At 43.8% G+C, this 17,669-nt stretch overlaps 1 protein-coding gene across 6 annotated transcripts in view; it reads right to left on the minus strand.

Annotated features, from left to right (window-relative positions):
• The window catches only part of FBXL2 (F-box and leucine rich repeat protein 2), a 104,305-nt gene that overhangs the window by 8,505 nt on the left and 78,131 nt on the right, over positions 1-17,669 (minus strand). For all 6 annotated transcript variants that reach the window (XM_053262514.1, XM_053262515.1, XM_053262511.1 and 3 more), the window contains 4 exons: positions 10,011-10,141; positions 6,807-6,867; positions 5,746-5,790; positions 2,900-2,956 (listed from right to left, as the gene is read on the minus strand). In XM_053262514.1, coding sequence (XP_053118489.1) covers positions 2,900-2,956; positions 5,746-5,790; positions 6,807-6,867; positions 10,011-10,141 — 294 coding nt within the window. The remainder of the gene's footprint in view (positions 1-2,899; positions 2,957-5,745; positions 5,791-6,806; positions 6,868-10,010; positions 10,142-17,669) is intronic.

Raw genomic sequence — 17,669 nt, forward strand, 5'->3', positions numbered from 1 at the left:
TCCACTCTTTCTACTCCACACATAATTTTATACACCTCCATCATGTCTCCCCCATAGTAGCCTGTTTTCCACACTAAAGAGCCCCAGATGCTATAGTCTTGCCTCATAAAGAAGTGCTCCAAGCCCCTGATTATCTTGGTTGACCTCTACTGCACCTTTTCCAGTTCTACAATGTCCTTATTAAGATATGGTAACCAGAACTGAACACAGTACTCCAAATGTGGCCGCACCATAGATGTGTATAAAGGCATACTAGCATTTTTATTTTCAATCCCCTTCCTAATGATCCCTAGCATGGAATTTGCCTTTTTCACCACTGCCGCACACTGAGTCAATACTTTCAATGAGCTGTTGACCCCAAGTTCTCTCTCCTGGTCAGTTACTGACAGCTCAGATCCCATCAACGTATACATGAAGTTGGGGTTTTTTGCCCCAATATGTGTCCCTTTACACTTGCTTACATTGAACTACATCTGCCATTTTGTTGCCCATTCTCCCAGTTTGGAGAGATCTTTTTGGAGCCCCTCACAATCGGTTTTGGATTTCACTACCATAAATAGTTTAGGGTCATCTGTGAGCTGGGCCACTTTGCTGCTTACACCAACTTCTAGAGCATTTATGAACAAGTTAAATAGCACTGGTCCTAGTACAGCCCCGAGGGACACCACTTCTTACTTCCCTCCATTTAGAGAACTGTCCATTTATTCCTACCCTCTGTTTCCTGTCCATCAACCAGTTACCAATCCTTCAACCAGTTGCCAATTGACACATGAACTCGTCCCTTTATTCCATGACTGCTAAGTTTACGCAAGAGCCTTTGGTGGGGAACTTTGTCAAAAGCTTTCTAAAAGTTCAAGTTAATTTTTAGTTTTTCAAGACAGTTTGGAATACTATTTCTCATCACCTCAAAGTGGCCCAGTCTTCAGCCTCCAATCCTGAGAAGGTATATGGTCAGTATCCTCTGCTATGAAGACAGATGCAAAGAACTCGTTCAGCTTCTTTGCAATCTCCTTATCTTCCTTAATAATTCCTTTCACACCCTCATCATCTAAGGGTCCAACTGCTTCCCTGGCAGGTTTTCTGCTGCTGATATATTTAAAGAAGTTTTTGTTATTCCATTTTACACTTCTAGCTATATACTCCACAAACTCTCTTTTAGCATCCCTTATTGTCTCACTGCATTTCTTTTGCAAGAGTTTATGTTCCTATCTGTTCTCTTCATTTGGGCAGGACTTGCATTTTCTGAAGGAAGTCGTCTTCCCTTTTCTAGCTTCCCTGACTCTACTCGTTAGCCATGCTGGCATCCTCCTGAACTTAGTGGGACCTTTTCTCCTTTTTGGTATACATTCCATCTGAACTGCTATTACCTTCACTAAACACTACAAGGTGGATGTGTTTGCATCGGCTGATGTAGCCTTTGGCAGGTGGGTGTTATTTCCTAGAAGGTTGTGTCCCAGTAAGGTCTCATGACTCAAACTGAGCCCATCCTCATTTCTTTTGTTACTGCTGAGGTCTATCCCAAAGGATAAATAATGCCCTCTTATCTGCCTCTGAGGAAATCACATTTTTTATTTAACAAATTCCTGTTATTGAGGAAGTTGGAGGGCATGATCCCACCCAGTTATTGAGTTGTGATCCATAGGGACGTGCATGAGCTGGTTTGGTGCATTCTCTGGGGAATGCCAAACCGGCTCGACAGCATGGATGAAGACTGCCCTTTTTAAATAGGCATTTGGCTAATGAGTGCCCCCTGGCTCTCTTTTTAATGTAGCTGTGTTCTTGTTTTACAAGTCTTTACTGAATTTTTATTACTGTTTTTATCTTGTTGCTAGCCACCTTGGAGTCTTTGAACAAAGGTGGTATAAAAATAATAAATAAGATGCTTGGATGGAGTCTGGTACATTGATCTTTCTGAGCAGCTAATGAATTTGTTGCCAACAGAGCTTTTCCCCACACAAAAACAAATGAAGGTGAGACGATCTATTTGTTCTCACCTGTTTGGCAAATTTTAGACAATGCTGACATGTGAACCTCTCTCAGGCAAAGGAAATATTGTTAGTGGCCATTCAAGATAGGTAACGTGGCCTTACAAGAGGTGCACTTTTAAAACGTTACTTTGCCAGCCATGAGATCAGGATCACAACTGGGCAGGGAAGGATAGGGATGGAGATGTGGGGTGTGTAGAGGACAAAACAAGAATACAAAACAAAAAGACAGAGTTAGGCAAATTAAGAATGAACCTAAAATAAGAAAGGGAACAAAGAACTAAAAACTCTAGTTTTTGTTTTAGGGAAGAAGAGGAGGTAAAAGAGCATTCAAGCTACAGGGCAAGGACGAGGTACACTTTGCCAAAAAAAGAATGGAGAGGATAGTGGCAACTGCATCCTCTAAAAGGGGCAGTTTGGAGGGTAGGTTTCCTACCAAAAAAGGACTGATGGGAAATTATAGAAGGTTCTTGACCAGCTTCTGTGCAGGTGTAGAAGCCCTGTGAATGGCACAGAGATTACAAAGAAGTTGGCCCTTTCCCAGGCCAGCATTGTGTTAGCAACAGAACGTGGAACAGAGTCTCTCCAACTAATCTCAGAGGGTGAGCAACTTGATTGTCCAGCATAGTTCCTTGACCTTCCCCATGACTGACACATGCAAAATAAGCAAAGCTATGCAGATTTTATACATATAGGATACAGAATGCTGCTTTTCCATGTGCAGAAAGTGGGTAACCTTTGACGCATAGTATTTTGTTGAAACTGCCTGTGCTCCACATAATAGCAGGGATGTGATCTTAGATTTCCTACTTCCAAGACTCCCCTAGCAACAAGATGAACCAGAGTATTTCTTATCAGCAAATGGAATGAGTTTATTTTACATTTAACAGACAAGGAAGTGACAAGAAACTAACCAGTGCTTGCAGTTTAGGACAGTGAATGGAAAGTTGTATCAATGTATTATCGGTTATCTAGAAAAGAAAAGAAAAAAATAGATTACATGTAGAACAGTGGCTAACACAACAGTGAGCAAAAATAAATCTGTGTAGTCTACAAGTTTTTGCTGGAAATGAGTATGTCATAATTTTATATATTTATCATAATATATATGCCAGGTCTGAATGCCAGGCCAGTAAATGCACAAACATCTCTCATCCATGATTTAACTGTGGATGAACATGCTGACCTGGTACATGTGACTGAGACCTAGTTGGGCAAGCTTGGGGGATCGGGCCTCTCCCAACTCTCCCCTCCAGGATTCATGATCCTACAGCAAGCCCGCCTTGAGGGTCAGGGAGAAGGAGTTGTGGTCAGCCATCATGAGTCCATTTCCCTCTCCAGATGCCCAGTTAGGCAATATCAGGATATCGAGTGTTTGTCCCTGAGGGTGGGCCTTTGAGATAGGCCCACCCTCAGGGATTCTGTTGGTGTTCCAAACACCCTGCTGCACCTCAATCTCTCTGCCTGAGCTCGTGGGGGTGGTCTCAGAAGTGGCATTTATTTATTTATTTATTTATTTATTTATTTATTTTTACTTTACATATTTTATACCGCCCACAACTTACGTCTCTGGGCAGTTTACAACAAGAGTGTGGCATTCAATGTCCACAAAGAGCCGCCACCCCCAGTAGGAGCAGCTCAAGACTCCATGACCGTCATGATATCCATAGGCCTATCTCAACTAATATTGGGCCCTACTTACATGGTGGAACACACGCTGGACCTGGTTTTGTCAACCAGGAACTGAATGATCTGCAGGTGGGGGAGTTTGCTATAACTCCTTTGACATGGACAGATCATGATCTGGTGAGGTTTTAGTTCGACTGCCTCAATGAACCTCACAGGGGTGGTGGACCAATTAGAATGGTCCATCCCCAAAGGCTTATGTATCAGCTCGGTTTCCAGACCTGGAGAGTTTCCAGTGTCCAGAACTGGTGACTCTGTTGAGGCCCTGGTGAATCTCTGGAATGTGGAGACAGCCTGGGCTATTGACATGGTCGCTCCTAAATGCCCTCTCCAGTTTGGTGGAGCCTGTTCCACCTCTTAGTTCTCCTTGGAGCTTAGGGCGATGAAACAACTCGGACAGCTAGAGTCAGACTCGTAACGAATCTGACTGAACACGGGCTAGAGCCCGTTTCAGGGACGACTCCGTAGTAGTGGGGGCAGCAAAGAAACATTTTTTCTCCGCTTCTATTGCATCTGCCCAGTGTAGGCCAGCAGAGCTGTTTCATGTAGCAAAGTCACTGCTTCACACAGGCCCCCACGTGATGGGGGAAGAACCAGCAGCAGCCCACTGTGACCAGTTTGCATGTCACTTTGCAAAAAGTCACTGGCATATGTGCCGATTTGGACTTCAGGATTTTGGCAGTTCCAGAAGATGTGCCTCGGGAACCATCTGGTCCAACAGTAATGGATTCTTTTCAGTTAGTGCAGCTCGAGGAGTGGCCAAGAGCCTAGGCAGTGTGTGCGCAACATCATGCACTCTGGACCCTTGCCCTTCATGGCTAGTAAAAGTATAGGTAGGTGGTTGGGGCCAATTATTAATGCTTCACTAAGGGAGAGCAAGATGCCACCAAGCCTCAAGCAGGCAGTGGTAAGACCATGATTTTAAAAGCCCTCCCTTGATTCCACCAACTTTTATAACTATCAGCCTGTTTCAAATCTCCCTATTAAAGCAAGGTGATAAGAGTGTGTGGCAGCTGCAAAGGGTCTTGGATGATATGGACTATCTAGACCCTTTTCAATCTGGCTTTCGCCCTGGGTTTGGGACTGAAACTGCCTTGGGAATGAAACTTCCATGTTTCCCCTGCTGGCACTGTGTTAAAAAAAACGGTCCTGCGGAGTGACAGCATACCTCCTTGCCACCCCGGTGCATGTTGGACCAGAAGTACACCCAGAAGAATCCAGTGTGTGTGCCGCCCCATGGAGCCATTTTTAACACAGTGCCGGCAGGGAAAATGCAGCGGTGGTGGGAGGAGCAGCACCCTCCCCGGTCCCTTAAAGCTATCCCCTCCCCAACCTTCAAACTGGCAGTCACCGGTTCCATGCACATCCCTACCGGGGACTGGAGGTGGCAATGGGCTCAGTCTGTGCTAGCAAATGGAGATTAAATCCAGACAAGACAGAGGTGCTATTGGTCAGCAGAAAAGCCAGTTGGGATAGGGTTGTACTCCCCTTGAAAGAGCAAGTGTGCAGCTTGGGGGCTCTCTATGGAACTGCTCATTCGGAGCATATTACAGATACTTTGAAAGAGCTGCACTGGCTGCCAATTTGTTTCCAAATCCAATTCAAGGTGCTGGTTATTACCTTTCAAGCCCTCAACAGTTTGGACCCTGGATACCTTGCTCCATGTGCGGATGTTGAGAGAAGCTAAACTGCTGTGCAAGCAGGACAGGGCTTTCTCTGCTGTTGCCCCCAGGCTCTGGAATGCGATCCCAGTGAATGTCTGCTCTTTGACATCTGTGGCTGCTTTTTAAATAAACAACTAAAGACCTTCTTATTTGTTCAGGCTTTTACCTGCCTAGGGGCTGCCAGATCTCTCAGCTTTTCTGCTTCTGTTTATCTTTTCAATGGGTTTTGTTTTTTTGGTGTGTGATGGTTTTTACTGTTTACTGGTTTTAAAGTTTTAACTATTATTTCTATGAAATTTTTATTGTATTTTAACTTTTGTAAACCACCTTGGGATGCCTTACGAAAGGCAGCATTACAACTGAATGAATGAATGAATGATGCACAGCCCTTGTGCAGAAATGGTTCTCACCAGAACACATTCTTCTAGGTCCATCTTTTCTAGTTCATGGCAATTCTAAAAGTTAGAATAGACATTCCACAATTAGAAACGAGACTAAACTTAACATTTATTATGACAGTCTCATAATTTGTATAGCAGTGCTTCTCAACGTTTTTGGAGTCATGGACTGGTATATTATTCATGCACAGTTTCCTGGACCAGCCGTTAGTAAGGGGGTTGCCCCCCGCGCCTCCACCCCCAGGCACCCCTCAAAAAACAATTGTGGGCAGCTCTCCGGAGCTCATTTCCAGGCAGTCCTCGCTGCTGGATAATGTTCATTTTGAGGAAGTGAAATGAATGTTATCCAGCAGCAAGGGCTGCCTGGAAATGAGCTCTGGAGAGCTCCCAGTGGCCCCCTCCAGCCCAAAATTGGTTTTTTTGTTGGGTGGGGGGTATTTTTTTATTAGTGATGCCTCATGGACCGGTACCCAACGCTTCGCGGACCGGCACTGGTCCACGGACCGGTGGTTGAGAAACACTGTTGTATAGGACTCACATGTATTATAAACGATGAACAATGCAAATGGAAAATGTATTACTATTTGGGACCATTTTTTTCTCACACCCAGGCAACACACTATATCCTCAACATTTTAGGCCTTACTGAAATTCCAGTCACTATTTCAAGGGTACTGGATCAGTACAAGCATGGCAGCTCCACCCTGATGTACAGCTGGGCAAAAACAAAGATCACAGCCATTTCAAGTCTTACCTTATCAAACTCTCTTGAATAAGATTCCCCCTCCCACCACTCTTAAAATCAGGTAAATGTGAAGATGTATTATTAAAACCCATATTTTTCAAGAGCCTATGTCAGTGATGCCAAAGGTTTGTTGGACAGGGTGGGTTCAGCTATCACAAACCCAGTCACATGTCCCCACTCAACACTGAAGCTCACTAAGTGACCTCAGGCAAGGAACTATCCTTTAGCCTAACCTGTTCCAAGGAACTGCTGTGAGGCTAAAATCCTGGTCAAAGCTACTTAGCAGAAGAATAGAATAAAAAGTAATAATAAAATTAATCTTACCTACCCGTGCTAGAAGAGTAAAACCGGCATCAGTGAGATGGGAGCATCTTGCAGCCTCCAAAATCCTGAAAAAACAATGTTTATTTTTAGAGTTGAGAATAATTAGTAGCAAGTCCTTATGCTGACACTAGACAACAGAACCAGGAATGAATCCACAGCAACAATGGTGTCCACTGCCCTAGAAAATGGCTTTACCATCTCTGTTGGCAATGGAGATGCTAACCTCAGAACCTGCAATATGGCTAAGAATGTGTTTCTATGTCAATATATTACAACAATTGTAAAGCTCCTTTATTTTAGACCTGAAAACATTTTAACTGGGCCAAGGGAGATTAACAAGGCTGAAATCAACAAAAACGCAACTGTGATGAGGCAGGCAATCTGAACTCTCATTTATAGGGTACAGACACCCCATCTTCCGCAGAGCATCAATAGTCTTCTGATGTTCTGGGCTTCATAACCTGCTCAAATTTCAGGTTAGTCTTATGTGCCTACATCACCTTTGTTACATTTAGACCAGGGCTGCTCAGCATCAACCCTCCAGCAGTTTTTGGACTACACTATCCCAGAATCCCCAGCCACAGTGACCAATAGTCAGGGATTATGGGAGTTGCAAGCCAGGAGGCCTACAGCTAAAGGAGGACCAAAGTTGAGCAGCCCAGATTTAGCCCATGAATCCATGCCTTCCTATGATTAGGCTAGACTAAAATAATGTGCTCCTAAACTAGTATGCACCCAACTACCCTCTGAAAAATTCAGCTGTTGCATAACCTGGCAGCTTGCCTCTTTACTGGGTTTGGTTGTACTAGGGCTATACTTCACTCTATTGCACCAGTGGGACTAACTTGCTATAACATTTCAGGTGCAATTCAAGATACTGGTTCAGACTATTTAACAGTAGAAAGTTATGACACAGTAGAGATATGATGGCTTGCAATGGAAGGATAGTAATATGTTGCAGTATATCTCATATAGTTTATTACTTTATTGACTTTCTCCAAATTAAAAGGGAACGGGCACAACTACCTCTTTTAAAATTTACAAATAAGCCTTTAGTTTCTATTTCATCTTGCACATACCAACTTTTCTCGTTCTGAATTTGAACCATTCAAACCCACACATCCTAGTTTGATATTTTAAGCTACTAGCAGCAGTTCTATTGTTAAGGAACAGATCGGAGGAGTGGAGTCTATGTTCCTGGAAAGGCTAGAAATTTTTTAGAAAATAAGTTGAAGAAAGCCTCAATTGCTTGGAGGGAAGAGAAACTACTTATTGATGTAATGGCAATATTTCCTAGCCACAAGAGTCTGCTTTTACAGCAGGATTGCCCTTTTTATCTTGCTAAAGAGGTGTTTCGGCATTTAACATTGCAGCTACAGTGTGCTCAAGAATGAGATCTTTGGGGGGATTAACTCCTGGTTTTGCGTGGCATATCCCTTGACTAATTTTAACAGTAATGATTTTTAAAATGGGAAAAAAGCAGAGAGAAAGCAAAAAGGTTGCAATCATAGCTATCAGAAAACAAAAATTAGAAAACAAAATATAAAATGCACCAACCTTTCTATATTCACCTTAAGGGAAATAATGCAGAAATACATTGCAAAGAAAAATTCACCTCCACAAACAGACCCTAAGAAGAAGTGGGAGGGGAACAATATCAGGAAGAGGGAGACTCACAACAAACAGAACTGCCAATAAGTATCAATTTTGTTAAAGACTAGTAAATGTCTGCAATTGTGTGGGCAGGAAAAGGATGGAGAAAAAGCCCATATACAACAAGGGGGTGAAGGAAGCATATCTGAGTGCTCCCTGTGGGTTACCTTTTAGAGGAGAGAGAGCTACCCAGTGTTAGAAGTGGGAGACATATCTTGCCCCCAAGTACATTTTATTTTCATCCACATAAACTAGTGCATGACATTCATTTCTATGGGGAAAGGGTAGATGGGTGCACTCGGACTCTGCTTGTCCCAATGACGATGCTGCTCGCCTTCTATCCCATTTCTTGAGGGTGTAGGTTTTTATCTTTTCTAATTAATGGTGTCTAAAAGTACTGGTTTATCCTGTACCAATAAGGAATGGAGTCTACCATGTTATCCCTTGCAGTCCTAAGAGAAAGGTTATCCCCAAACTATGCTCATGTCTCAATGCCTAGTGATTCTTTAGCAGGGCTTTTGCTTGCCTACCATTCTTCTAGATATTTAAAGAGTTCTACATTTATGGGGGAGGGGGAAAACATGATTATATATTCCCACAGTGCTGAAACGCATTAGTGTACACGCCCTGGCAAAATGGATAAAGAAAGCAAGGGAAAAGGATGAAAGAAGGCCCAAAGACAGACCACAATACTCAGAGGTTTAATTAGCAACTCCATATATTTTTCATAGAGGAAGCCACACTGTATAAGCAATCTAATCATTATGTATATTTTAATTTCATAAATAATGAAAAAGACTTGCTTTCCCATACAATTTCATATTAGTAACTTTGCCCCCTTCAAAGTGATAAAATTTCAACTGTAGAAATGATGTATATTGTGGTATCAAACCATATTTTTCCAGTGTAAGCTTATGAGGCCTTCTATGATTTAAATTGCCTTCCACACCAACTACTAGAGCAGTCTTACAAACGTTACTAGCCCCTAAACATTTTTACTGATCCAAATGCCCTTACAGACCCATGCTAGTCATATCAGGTCTAGAAACAAAACCAATTATTGCAGAGTCATCTGAAGGAGATCTGCCCTAGGAGAAAGACTATTTTCAAACCAGTGTAGAGGAACCCCCCAGAACACAAGACACTTCGGCTGCAATCCTGTGCATACTTATCTGAACACAGAAGTAGGGCTTACTTCTGAGAAAACATCCATAGGATTGTGCTGCTCATCTCACAAACCTTGTTGGCATTTGAACTGATGCCACTTAAATGTTCCTCTTAAATACAACCTATCAAAAAGCATGCATTCAAACTGGCTTTTCCAAGATCATAGTCTAATCTAAATTACATTTTTCAGTTGGTTTCCAATAATGTGTATGCTTGAATATAACTGAACCTTTAAAAACATCAGCAAAATATTGTAGTAACAACTTTTACTACAAGTCATGCAGTTTAATGCAGAAAAGTATTCGGTATCCATTATCTCCATGAACACTAATTCAAGACAGAAGATAGACAACACCACTCACAAATATAAAATCTGAGAAATACTCACTTCAGTCTTGGACAGTTCAAACCAAGTGCTATGAGAGAAGCATCTGTAAGGTTTGTACAACCAGAGACACATAGTGACTGGAGTCTGTGACATCCTCTACAGATACCCGCTATGCCTTCATCCGATATTTGCTGCAACAGAGAACAATTGAACATTTTGTCCTCTAATGTTACATGATCTGTTTAAAGATGTACCAGGTTAACACAATTTACAGGTTAACACACTAATTTCCATTGCAAGAATAGTTGCCTTGATATAGGCTTACCCTTACATCTACCTTTGTAGGCTACAAACAGTTGCTTATTCTTACTAAAGTCCTTAGTCCAATCTAAGTAAAGTAGAAGTGTCAACACTAGTTGACACTTGACAGCATTTGAAATACAAAGATGTGGAAAGTTCACTAAACAAACACTCAGATTTGCAAGTTGCTTCATAATATGGTGTAGCTATTTCAAAGATTGAGTTCCTCTCACCCTTGATAATTTGATCATTAGTACATTTCTTTAAAAATAAAATTAAACATTTAAACATTTAATTAAAATTTCAAATGTTTTCTTTATTTAAAATAATTAAAACTAAAACGTATAGTATAATCAAATCAAAAAAAGAAAATACAAATATAATACACACACACACATACTAAAAAAGAAAAGGGGGGTGGGGAGAGAGAGCAGGAAACCCTCTTTGGCCCGGCCTGGCTCAACTTCGAGCCGAACTGGGCCTGGGCCTGCTTGAGGGCAAGCCCTCAAGCTGGGCCAGTTCAAGTGCAAGCCACCACAACCTCGAGCTGACTTGCATATCCCTACTCACTGGTTAACAATTGTTTGGGCTTGGTCTGGAGGTTAGTGTGGCAACTGCCGAGTACTGGGATTGACAGGGAGAGTTCCATGGCTCTCGGAACCTAGGAAGGAGAAGCAGTTGGAGGTGGACTGCCAAGGAGGAGGCTGGTAGAAAGGGACTTGGACTATAAGATGGAAAGTGTAACTGACTGAGTTCTGAACTGTGTGTTACTTGGAAAGGATACACCTTTGTTTCATTTGTTTTTCCTTTGTGAAACAAATCCTATTTATTTTTACAATATTTGGACTTTTTTCTATTGATGTAACACCCCATGCCTAAAGCATTCCTTGCTATCAAGGCTATTATTATAGGTCTTTTGTTTTCCCCAAAAGCAAATGTTTGACTCATTCACCCCAAACTCCCAGATTGCTGCTGCATTCCACTATGTGCACAACTAACTTTAAGTTTAAAGACCCTCCTTGCTGCCATGGAATTTCCATGCCACAGAAATATATGACGGAACCAGACACCTGGCTCCCAGGGAGATTCCACGGCTGGCCATGGTGGCAGAGCCTGCAGGTCTGGAGGCAAGCTCTGGCCGTCTGGGTGCCATTCTGCAGGGTGCTGGCTCTGCCTCCCAGGGCAGCTTTGGAGGTCCCTGGCTGTCAAGTGCCCACCTCCAGGGAGCTTTCCCCTTTCACCACAAACTCCCAGCCAGGTACTTGGTTGCTGCTGCATTCTGCTATGATGCACCTTTGTGTTTAAAGATGCTAGGGTAGCTGACTCTCCCTACAGCCATGGGGTGCCCTGCAGGAAAAAAAACACAGGTTGCTCACCTCTAACATGATCTGTAAGTGATCCACTGACATTCAGTGGGTTCTGTACTGGCATAGGACCTCATGGGTGGAGTATCTAAGCTCCTCATGGCATTCACGCACCATCCCTCACACTCGACGTGTCCATTTATTTTGGCATGTGGAGCACCATTCCTTCAATTCCTGGATGACCACCTGCTTCTGGCAATCATACCACCAAGTCTTCAAGAGAGCATAGGTAAATCTCCTTCTATGCACTTAATGCTGCATAGCGGATGTGCGGGTCAACGGATCACTTACAGATCATATTTTACAGGTGAGCAACCTGTTCATCTGTAGCATGATATGTTGGACATTCATAAGTCTGGGTGTTTAGCGAGCTTTCCTCAGGCAGAGAGAGCAGTAAGTTATTGCAAGACTCTCTTCAGAACACCTCTCCCAAAGTTAGCCTCCACCGCACAACAAAGGTCAATTGCATAGTGCTTCACAAAAGGCAGCTCTGATGATCAGGTGGCCACTTTACAAATGTCTTCAGTTAGAATACCTGAGAGATGTGCTGCCGGTTTAGCAAAAGCTCTAGTAGAGTGAGCTCTAATTGTGCATGGTGATTCTATCTTCTGAAATTTGTATGCTAAAGATATTAGTTCTGCCAGCCAATGAGACATTAGTTGCCTTGATATAGGCTTACCCTTACATCTACCTTTGTAGGCTACAAACAGTTGCTTATTCTTACTAAAGTCCTTAGTCCAATCTAAGTAAAGTAGCAGTGACCTCTTGGGCATCCAATGCATGTAAGGACATCTCCAGAGCAGTGATCTCTCTATTCCCCCACCATCTATGTGAAGAATGTTTTGTTCTGGGTGGCAGTATCAAGGCAGTGTGTGTGCATGTGCATTCAGAGTGGGGCCTTACTAATTCAGCCTGAGCGGGGTCTAAAATTAGCAGAGTGGACATAAACTTGTATGTGCACACACATCATAGAGGGAACACTGCTCCAGAGACGTAGTAGGGTTTCTGAGAAAAGTGGGCAGCACTATATCCAGATTCAGGTGAAAATCTGATAGCACTTCATGAAGAAACAAGGGTTCTGTCCATATGAGCATCTTGTCAGGATAAAAACTAGTATAAGATGAATCAATCTTTAGAGCTTTGCAGTAGCTATGGCCACTAGAAAAGCAATATAACATAAGAACAGTAGCCACTAGCTCAAAAAGTAGTGCAATCAGAGTGGAAAGAACCAATGAGAAAATCCATGTTCAATAGGCTAACTGGAGGACAGAAATTATTTAACCCCCTCAGAAATATTTTGCATTCTGTGTAAGAAAACAACAGTTCTACCATCCTCTTCCCAGCCCTTATGTTTTGAGGATATTGATGCCAAGTGAACCTTGAGAGAAACATTACCAAGCCACTGTTTTTTTAGGCTTGTCAAATACAAAAGTACCTGGCCAGGAGAGAAACCCTTTACCGTGCATGTTTTAAATCTCTTCCACGTGTAAGCATAATTATACCTAGTGGAAACTTTTATCTTGTTTAAGAGTATTCTATCTAGAAGCCAACCCTCCAAGCTGTCAGCTTTAGAGTCTTTAGATTGAGTTGTAGAATCTGACCCTCTTCCTGGGACAGTAGATCTGAACTCTGAGGTAGTCAACAGTAGGGAAGTGCACATAATTGGTTCCATGCACTCCCAGGAGGGTGGGGGGGGTTTACTTTAAGGGGCAGGGAAGGTGCTGTCTACTTTCCAGCCCCCACCCCACCAGCGCTCTCCCAAAAAGTGCGGGCACGGGACTGCAGTGTTCCTCCTTGCAGACACATAAATGGCGAACACAGGTGTGTGCTGTGCACCTGCACATTGGCCATTTGCGTGGTAACGCTAAACTTGGGCACTATACCCCATTGTTGGGCACTACTCTGCCCAACAGTGGGTAAGGAGGAAATATGTACAACAGTCCGTTCCCCCAATTCTGTTGGAATGTTCCCCCAGAGCTGCCCTGGAGCAATATTTGGGGCACTTCTGTTCCATCACAAACAGATCCAGTGTTGGATGCCACAGGAGTTAAATATTTTTGTTATGTACTCTGGGTGAATCTCCCACTCGTAATACTGCAAGCCCATTGTTGCCCTGCTCAAATTGTCCACCAGAGTATTCTCTATCCCTTTTATATGCAGAGCAATTGGGTAAATGTGATGAACAATGCACCAGTTCCACAAATGAACACTGAGGGTGCAGAGGGAACGGGGGATCATACCCCCTTGTCCGTTCAAGCAGGCAATGGCAATAGTATTGTCTAGTTCTATCCGAACCACCCTTCCTTAAAAGGTAGGAAAGATTTTAATGCCTAGAAACAGCTAATAGTTCCAGAAAATTTATGTGAAACTTCCTGAATAGAGTTGCCTATATTCCCTGTGTTTGGCAACCCCCACAATGCAACCCCCAAGCTGAGAGTGACTCATTGATTGTAACCCTGGCAGTAGGAGTTGGAATCTTGAACGGGACCCTTCCAGATTGTTTCTATCCAGAGTCCACCAACACAGGGAGTATAGAACTGATACAGTGATCTGCAGGTTCATTGGTTGACTGTTTACATTGGGTCTGAAAACAGAGAGAAACAGATATGTTTCTAGACAAAGTACTGGTTATTACCTTTAAAGCCCTGAAAGGCTTAGGTCCGGGTTACCTGAGAGACCTCCTCTCTTTACAAGATCCCTACTGCTCATTAAGACCATCAGGAGGGACCAGTCTTCAGGTGCCATCGTTTCATCTGGTGAAGACCTGGAATTGGACCTTCTCGGTTGTCACCCATGGGTTGTGGAATGCGTTCCCCGTGGATTTAAGAGAATTATCTTCCTTGGAGGCCTTCAGTAGAGGCTTGAAGACCCATCTTTTTAGCCTGGCTTTTAATGATATCTAGTTTTAATTTTAATTCTAATCTGGTTCAAATGTTTTATTTTAATTGTTTTATAATGTGTGTTTTATTTTAGTGTAAACCACCCTGAGCCTCTTTAGGAAGGGTGGTATATAAATGGAATAAATAAAAATAATAATAACGGAAGAGAGTGCATCCTTAGACGAGCACATTGGACAGTAGCATTGAATGAGGCCATAAGCCCCAGTAACCGTTGAATTTTGATGTGATCTCTGTGTAGACTTCTCCCAGAAATTCTGAACTAATTCTTTTATCAACAGGTATCTCTCTTCTGATAAGTGTGCCCTTTTTGTTTGTGTGTCTAAGGTGAACTCAATGTATTCTTTTCACAGGGTCCAGATGTGACTTCTTCCAGAAGGTGCAACAGAATACAATTTGAAAATGTAACTCTTTTCCCTGCCCTGCTGCTATGAGACTATCGTTGAGAAAAGGAAATATTGTAACATCCTTCGTCCTCAGATGTGCTATGACCGCACTCATGTGCTTTGTAAAAATTCTTCAAGCCGTTGACAATCCGAGTGAGAGCATATTATATTGTTACACTGCATTTCCTACTGTGAATCACAAGTACTTTCTGTACTATATGGAAGTATGCGTCCTTCAAATCCAATGTTGCAAGCCATTCCTCCTTGTAAAGGAGGGATAGGATACCTTGCAGCGCTATCATATGAAACTTTCCAGTTTTAATATATTTGTTCAGCCATCTTAAATCCATTAAGGGCCAGATTCCTCCATCCCTCTTTGGAATTTGGAAGTAGTGATTGTAGAAACCCTCTCTTTGATAAATCTACCACACAAGGGAAATAGCACTTTTTTCCAACAAAACCTTCACCTCTTCTATTAGAGTAGATGTTGCAGAAGTATATTTTATGCCTAGAAAAAAAGGTAGAGTTTTGAACTCTATTGCATAACCAATGCATTGACAATGCACAGTACCCACGCATCTCATGTTATGTTTTGCCATGCAGATGCATAGCTTGCCAGTCTTATGGATGTGGAAGTTGGAATGGAGTCCGTTGGAGCAATCAAAGCATCCAAAATGCTGTTTAGTACAGAAGGACCTCATTATCTGCAAGGGTTCTGTTCCTGCAAATTACTGCGGGTAACGAAACCGCAGATAATGAGGCATTGATGAGCAATGGGATTGCGGGAGCTAGATTCCCAGACTTCAGAAATACCACCAAAAAAGAAGCCACCTCAAAGGCAGGCCAAATAAAGTGCCCTACCATGCTCTGCAGTAGACATGTGCACGGTCCGGAGCAGTCTGGACCGGACCCGAAGGGGGGGCCTTCCTTTTAGGGCGGGGAGGGCTTGCTTACCCCTCCCGCCTCTTTGCCCCCACCAGCGCCCGTATTTAACAGAATAACGGGGCGCTGAAAACCAGCCGCCACCCCCCGCCGCCGCGAGCAGATTTAGCCCAAAAACTACCGATACCACTGCCGCTGTCGCCCGCCAGCCCTCCCTCCCTCCCTCCCAGCCGCCCGCCTGAGTCCTCACCCGAAGCTTTGTAAATAACGAGAGGAGCTACCGAACAGAGCTCCTCTTGCTAGGAAGTCCTGCAGCATACTGAAGCTTTGCGCGCATGCGCATGCGCGCGCCGCAAGGGACGCCGATTGCTGGATGCCCGGTCTACCCGCCGGGAAAAGGCCGGGTAGACCGGGCATCTGGTGATCGGCGTCCTTTGCAGTGTGCGCATGCGCGCGCGCGCAAAGCTTCAGTATGCTGCAGGACTTCCTAGCGAGAGGAGCTCTGTTCGGTAGCTCCTTTCATTATTTACAAAGCATCGGGTGAGGACTCGGGCGGGCGGGCGGCTGGGAGGGAGGGAGGGCTGGCGGGTGGCGGCGGCAGTGGTATCGGTAGTTTTTGGGCTAAATCTGCTCGCGGCGGTGGGGGGGGGGCGGCGGTGGGGGCGGCTGGTTTCCAGCGCCCCGTTATTCTGTTAAATACGGGCGCTGGAGGGGGCAAAGAGGCGGGAGGGGTAAGCAAGCCCTCCCGCCCTTAAAGACATACCCCCCACCCGGACCCGGACCAGCCAGGGCCGAACCAGTCCGGCAGTTCGGCCATTCTTTAGAATGGCCGCCGGACCGGTTCAGACACACCCCTACTCTGCAGGCCTCCAGGAGTCCAATGATCCCCCCCCCGCACAAGCCCCAAAGTCCCCGAAATTTGGCAAAAAATTTGAATCTTTTAATACAAACAAGCCACAAAATGGCAGCTGGAGATGACTTCTAAGGTCATTTCCGGACACCACCCACGGATACCCAAATTTAATCCCTTATTTCCCTTCCCATCAAAGGGAAGGCCCTCAATTTTTTCCTTCATGTCTGGCTGTAGGTTTGCTGACTGTAATCATGCATGCCTGCATGTGAAACAGCAGAAGTCAGTGTACATGGCTCTGCCTCTGCCAAGTGCTTTGCTGTGCTAAGATGTTAGCAAATAATGTTTGTGACTTTAGCCAAAGTCTCTTTGAACTTCTGATGGAAGAATTGTTTTGTACTGTATTTTGTTTTTTGGGTGTGTGTGTGTTGTGATTTCATGTGTTTTTGCGAGCCACCCAGAGAACAATTTGCTATGGGGCAGCTAACAAATAATGATTATTATTTTTAGGCAAGAAAAGGATGTGCAAATGTGGCAGGTCCTTGTATTATGATCCTTGCCTAAACAGAGCAAGCAGGAGTCATGTTAATCTGCTGAGGGCAACTTTCCTTAACAATCCTTACATTGCTTGAATGTCTAATGTCCACTGAGATAAGAGAAACCTAAAATTAGACTTGTCGAACTGGAAAAAATATGAATTCTTCAGCAAAACCAGTCTGTTCAGCAGGAAAAGAGTAAAAAAACAGTCCGATATCAAAAGCGCTTCACAAAAACTCTCTCCGTCTATAGCAGGCCTGCTCAACTTTGACCCTCCTGCAGATGTTGGCCTACAAATCCCATAATCCCTGGCTATTGGCCACTGTGGCTGGGGATTATGGGAGTAGTAGTTCAAAAACACCTGGGGGCCCAAAGTTGAGCAGGCCTGGTTTATAGGAACCAATATAACCGAGGAACCCAAGCCAACAAGGCGAACACTTGGGTGGTTAGAAAGGAAGGGCACTCCAACTGTCAAAATAAATGGTCACACTGAGCATGAGGGG

The sequence above is a fragment of the Hemicordylus capensis genome, chromosome 6, assembly GCF_027244095.1.
Source record: "Hemicordylus capensis ecotype Gifberg chromosome 6, rHemCap1.1.pri, whole genome shotgun sequence".
NCBI classification, from domain to species: domain Eukaryota; kingdom Metazoa; phylum Chordata; class Lepidosauria; order Squamata; family Cordylidae; genus Hemicordylus; species Hemicordylus capensis.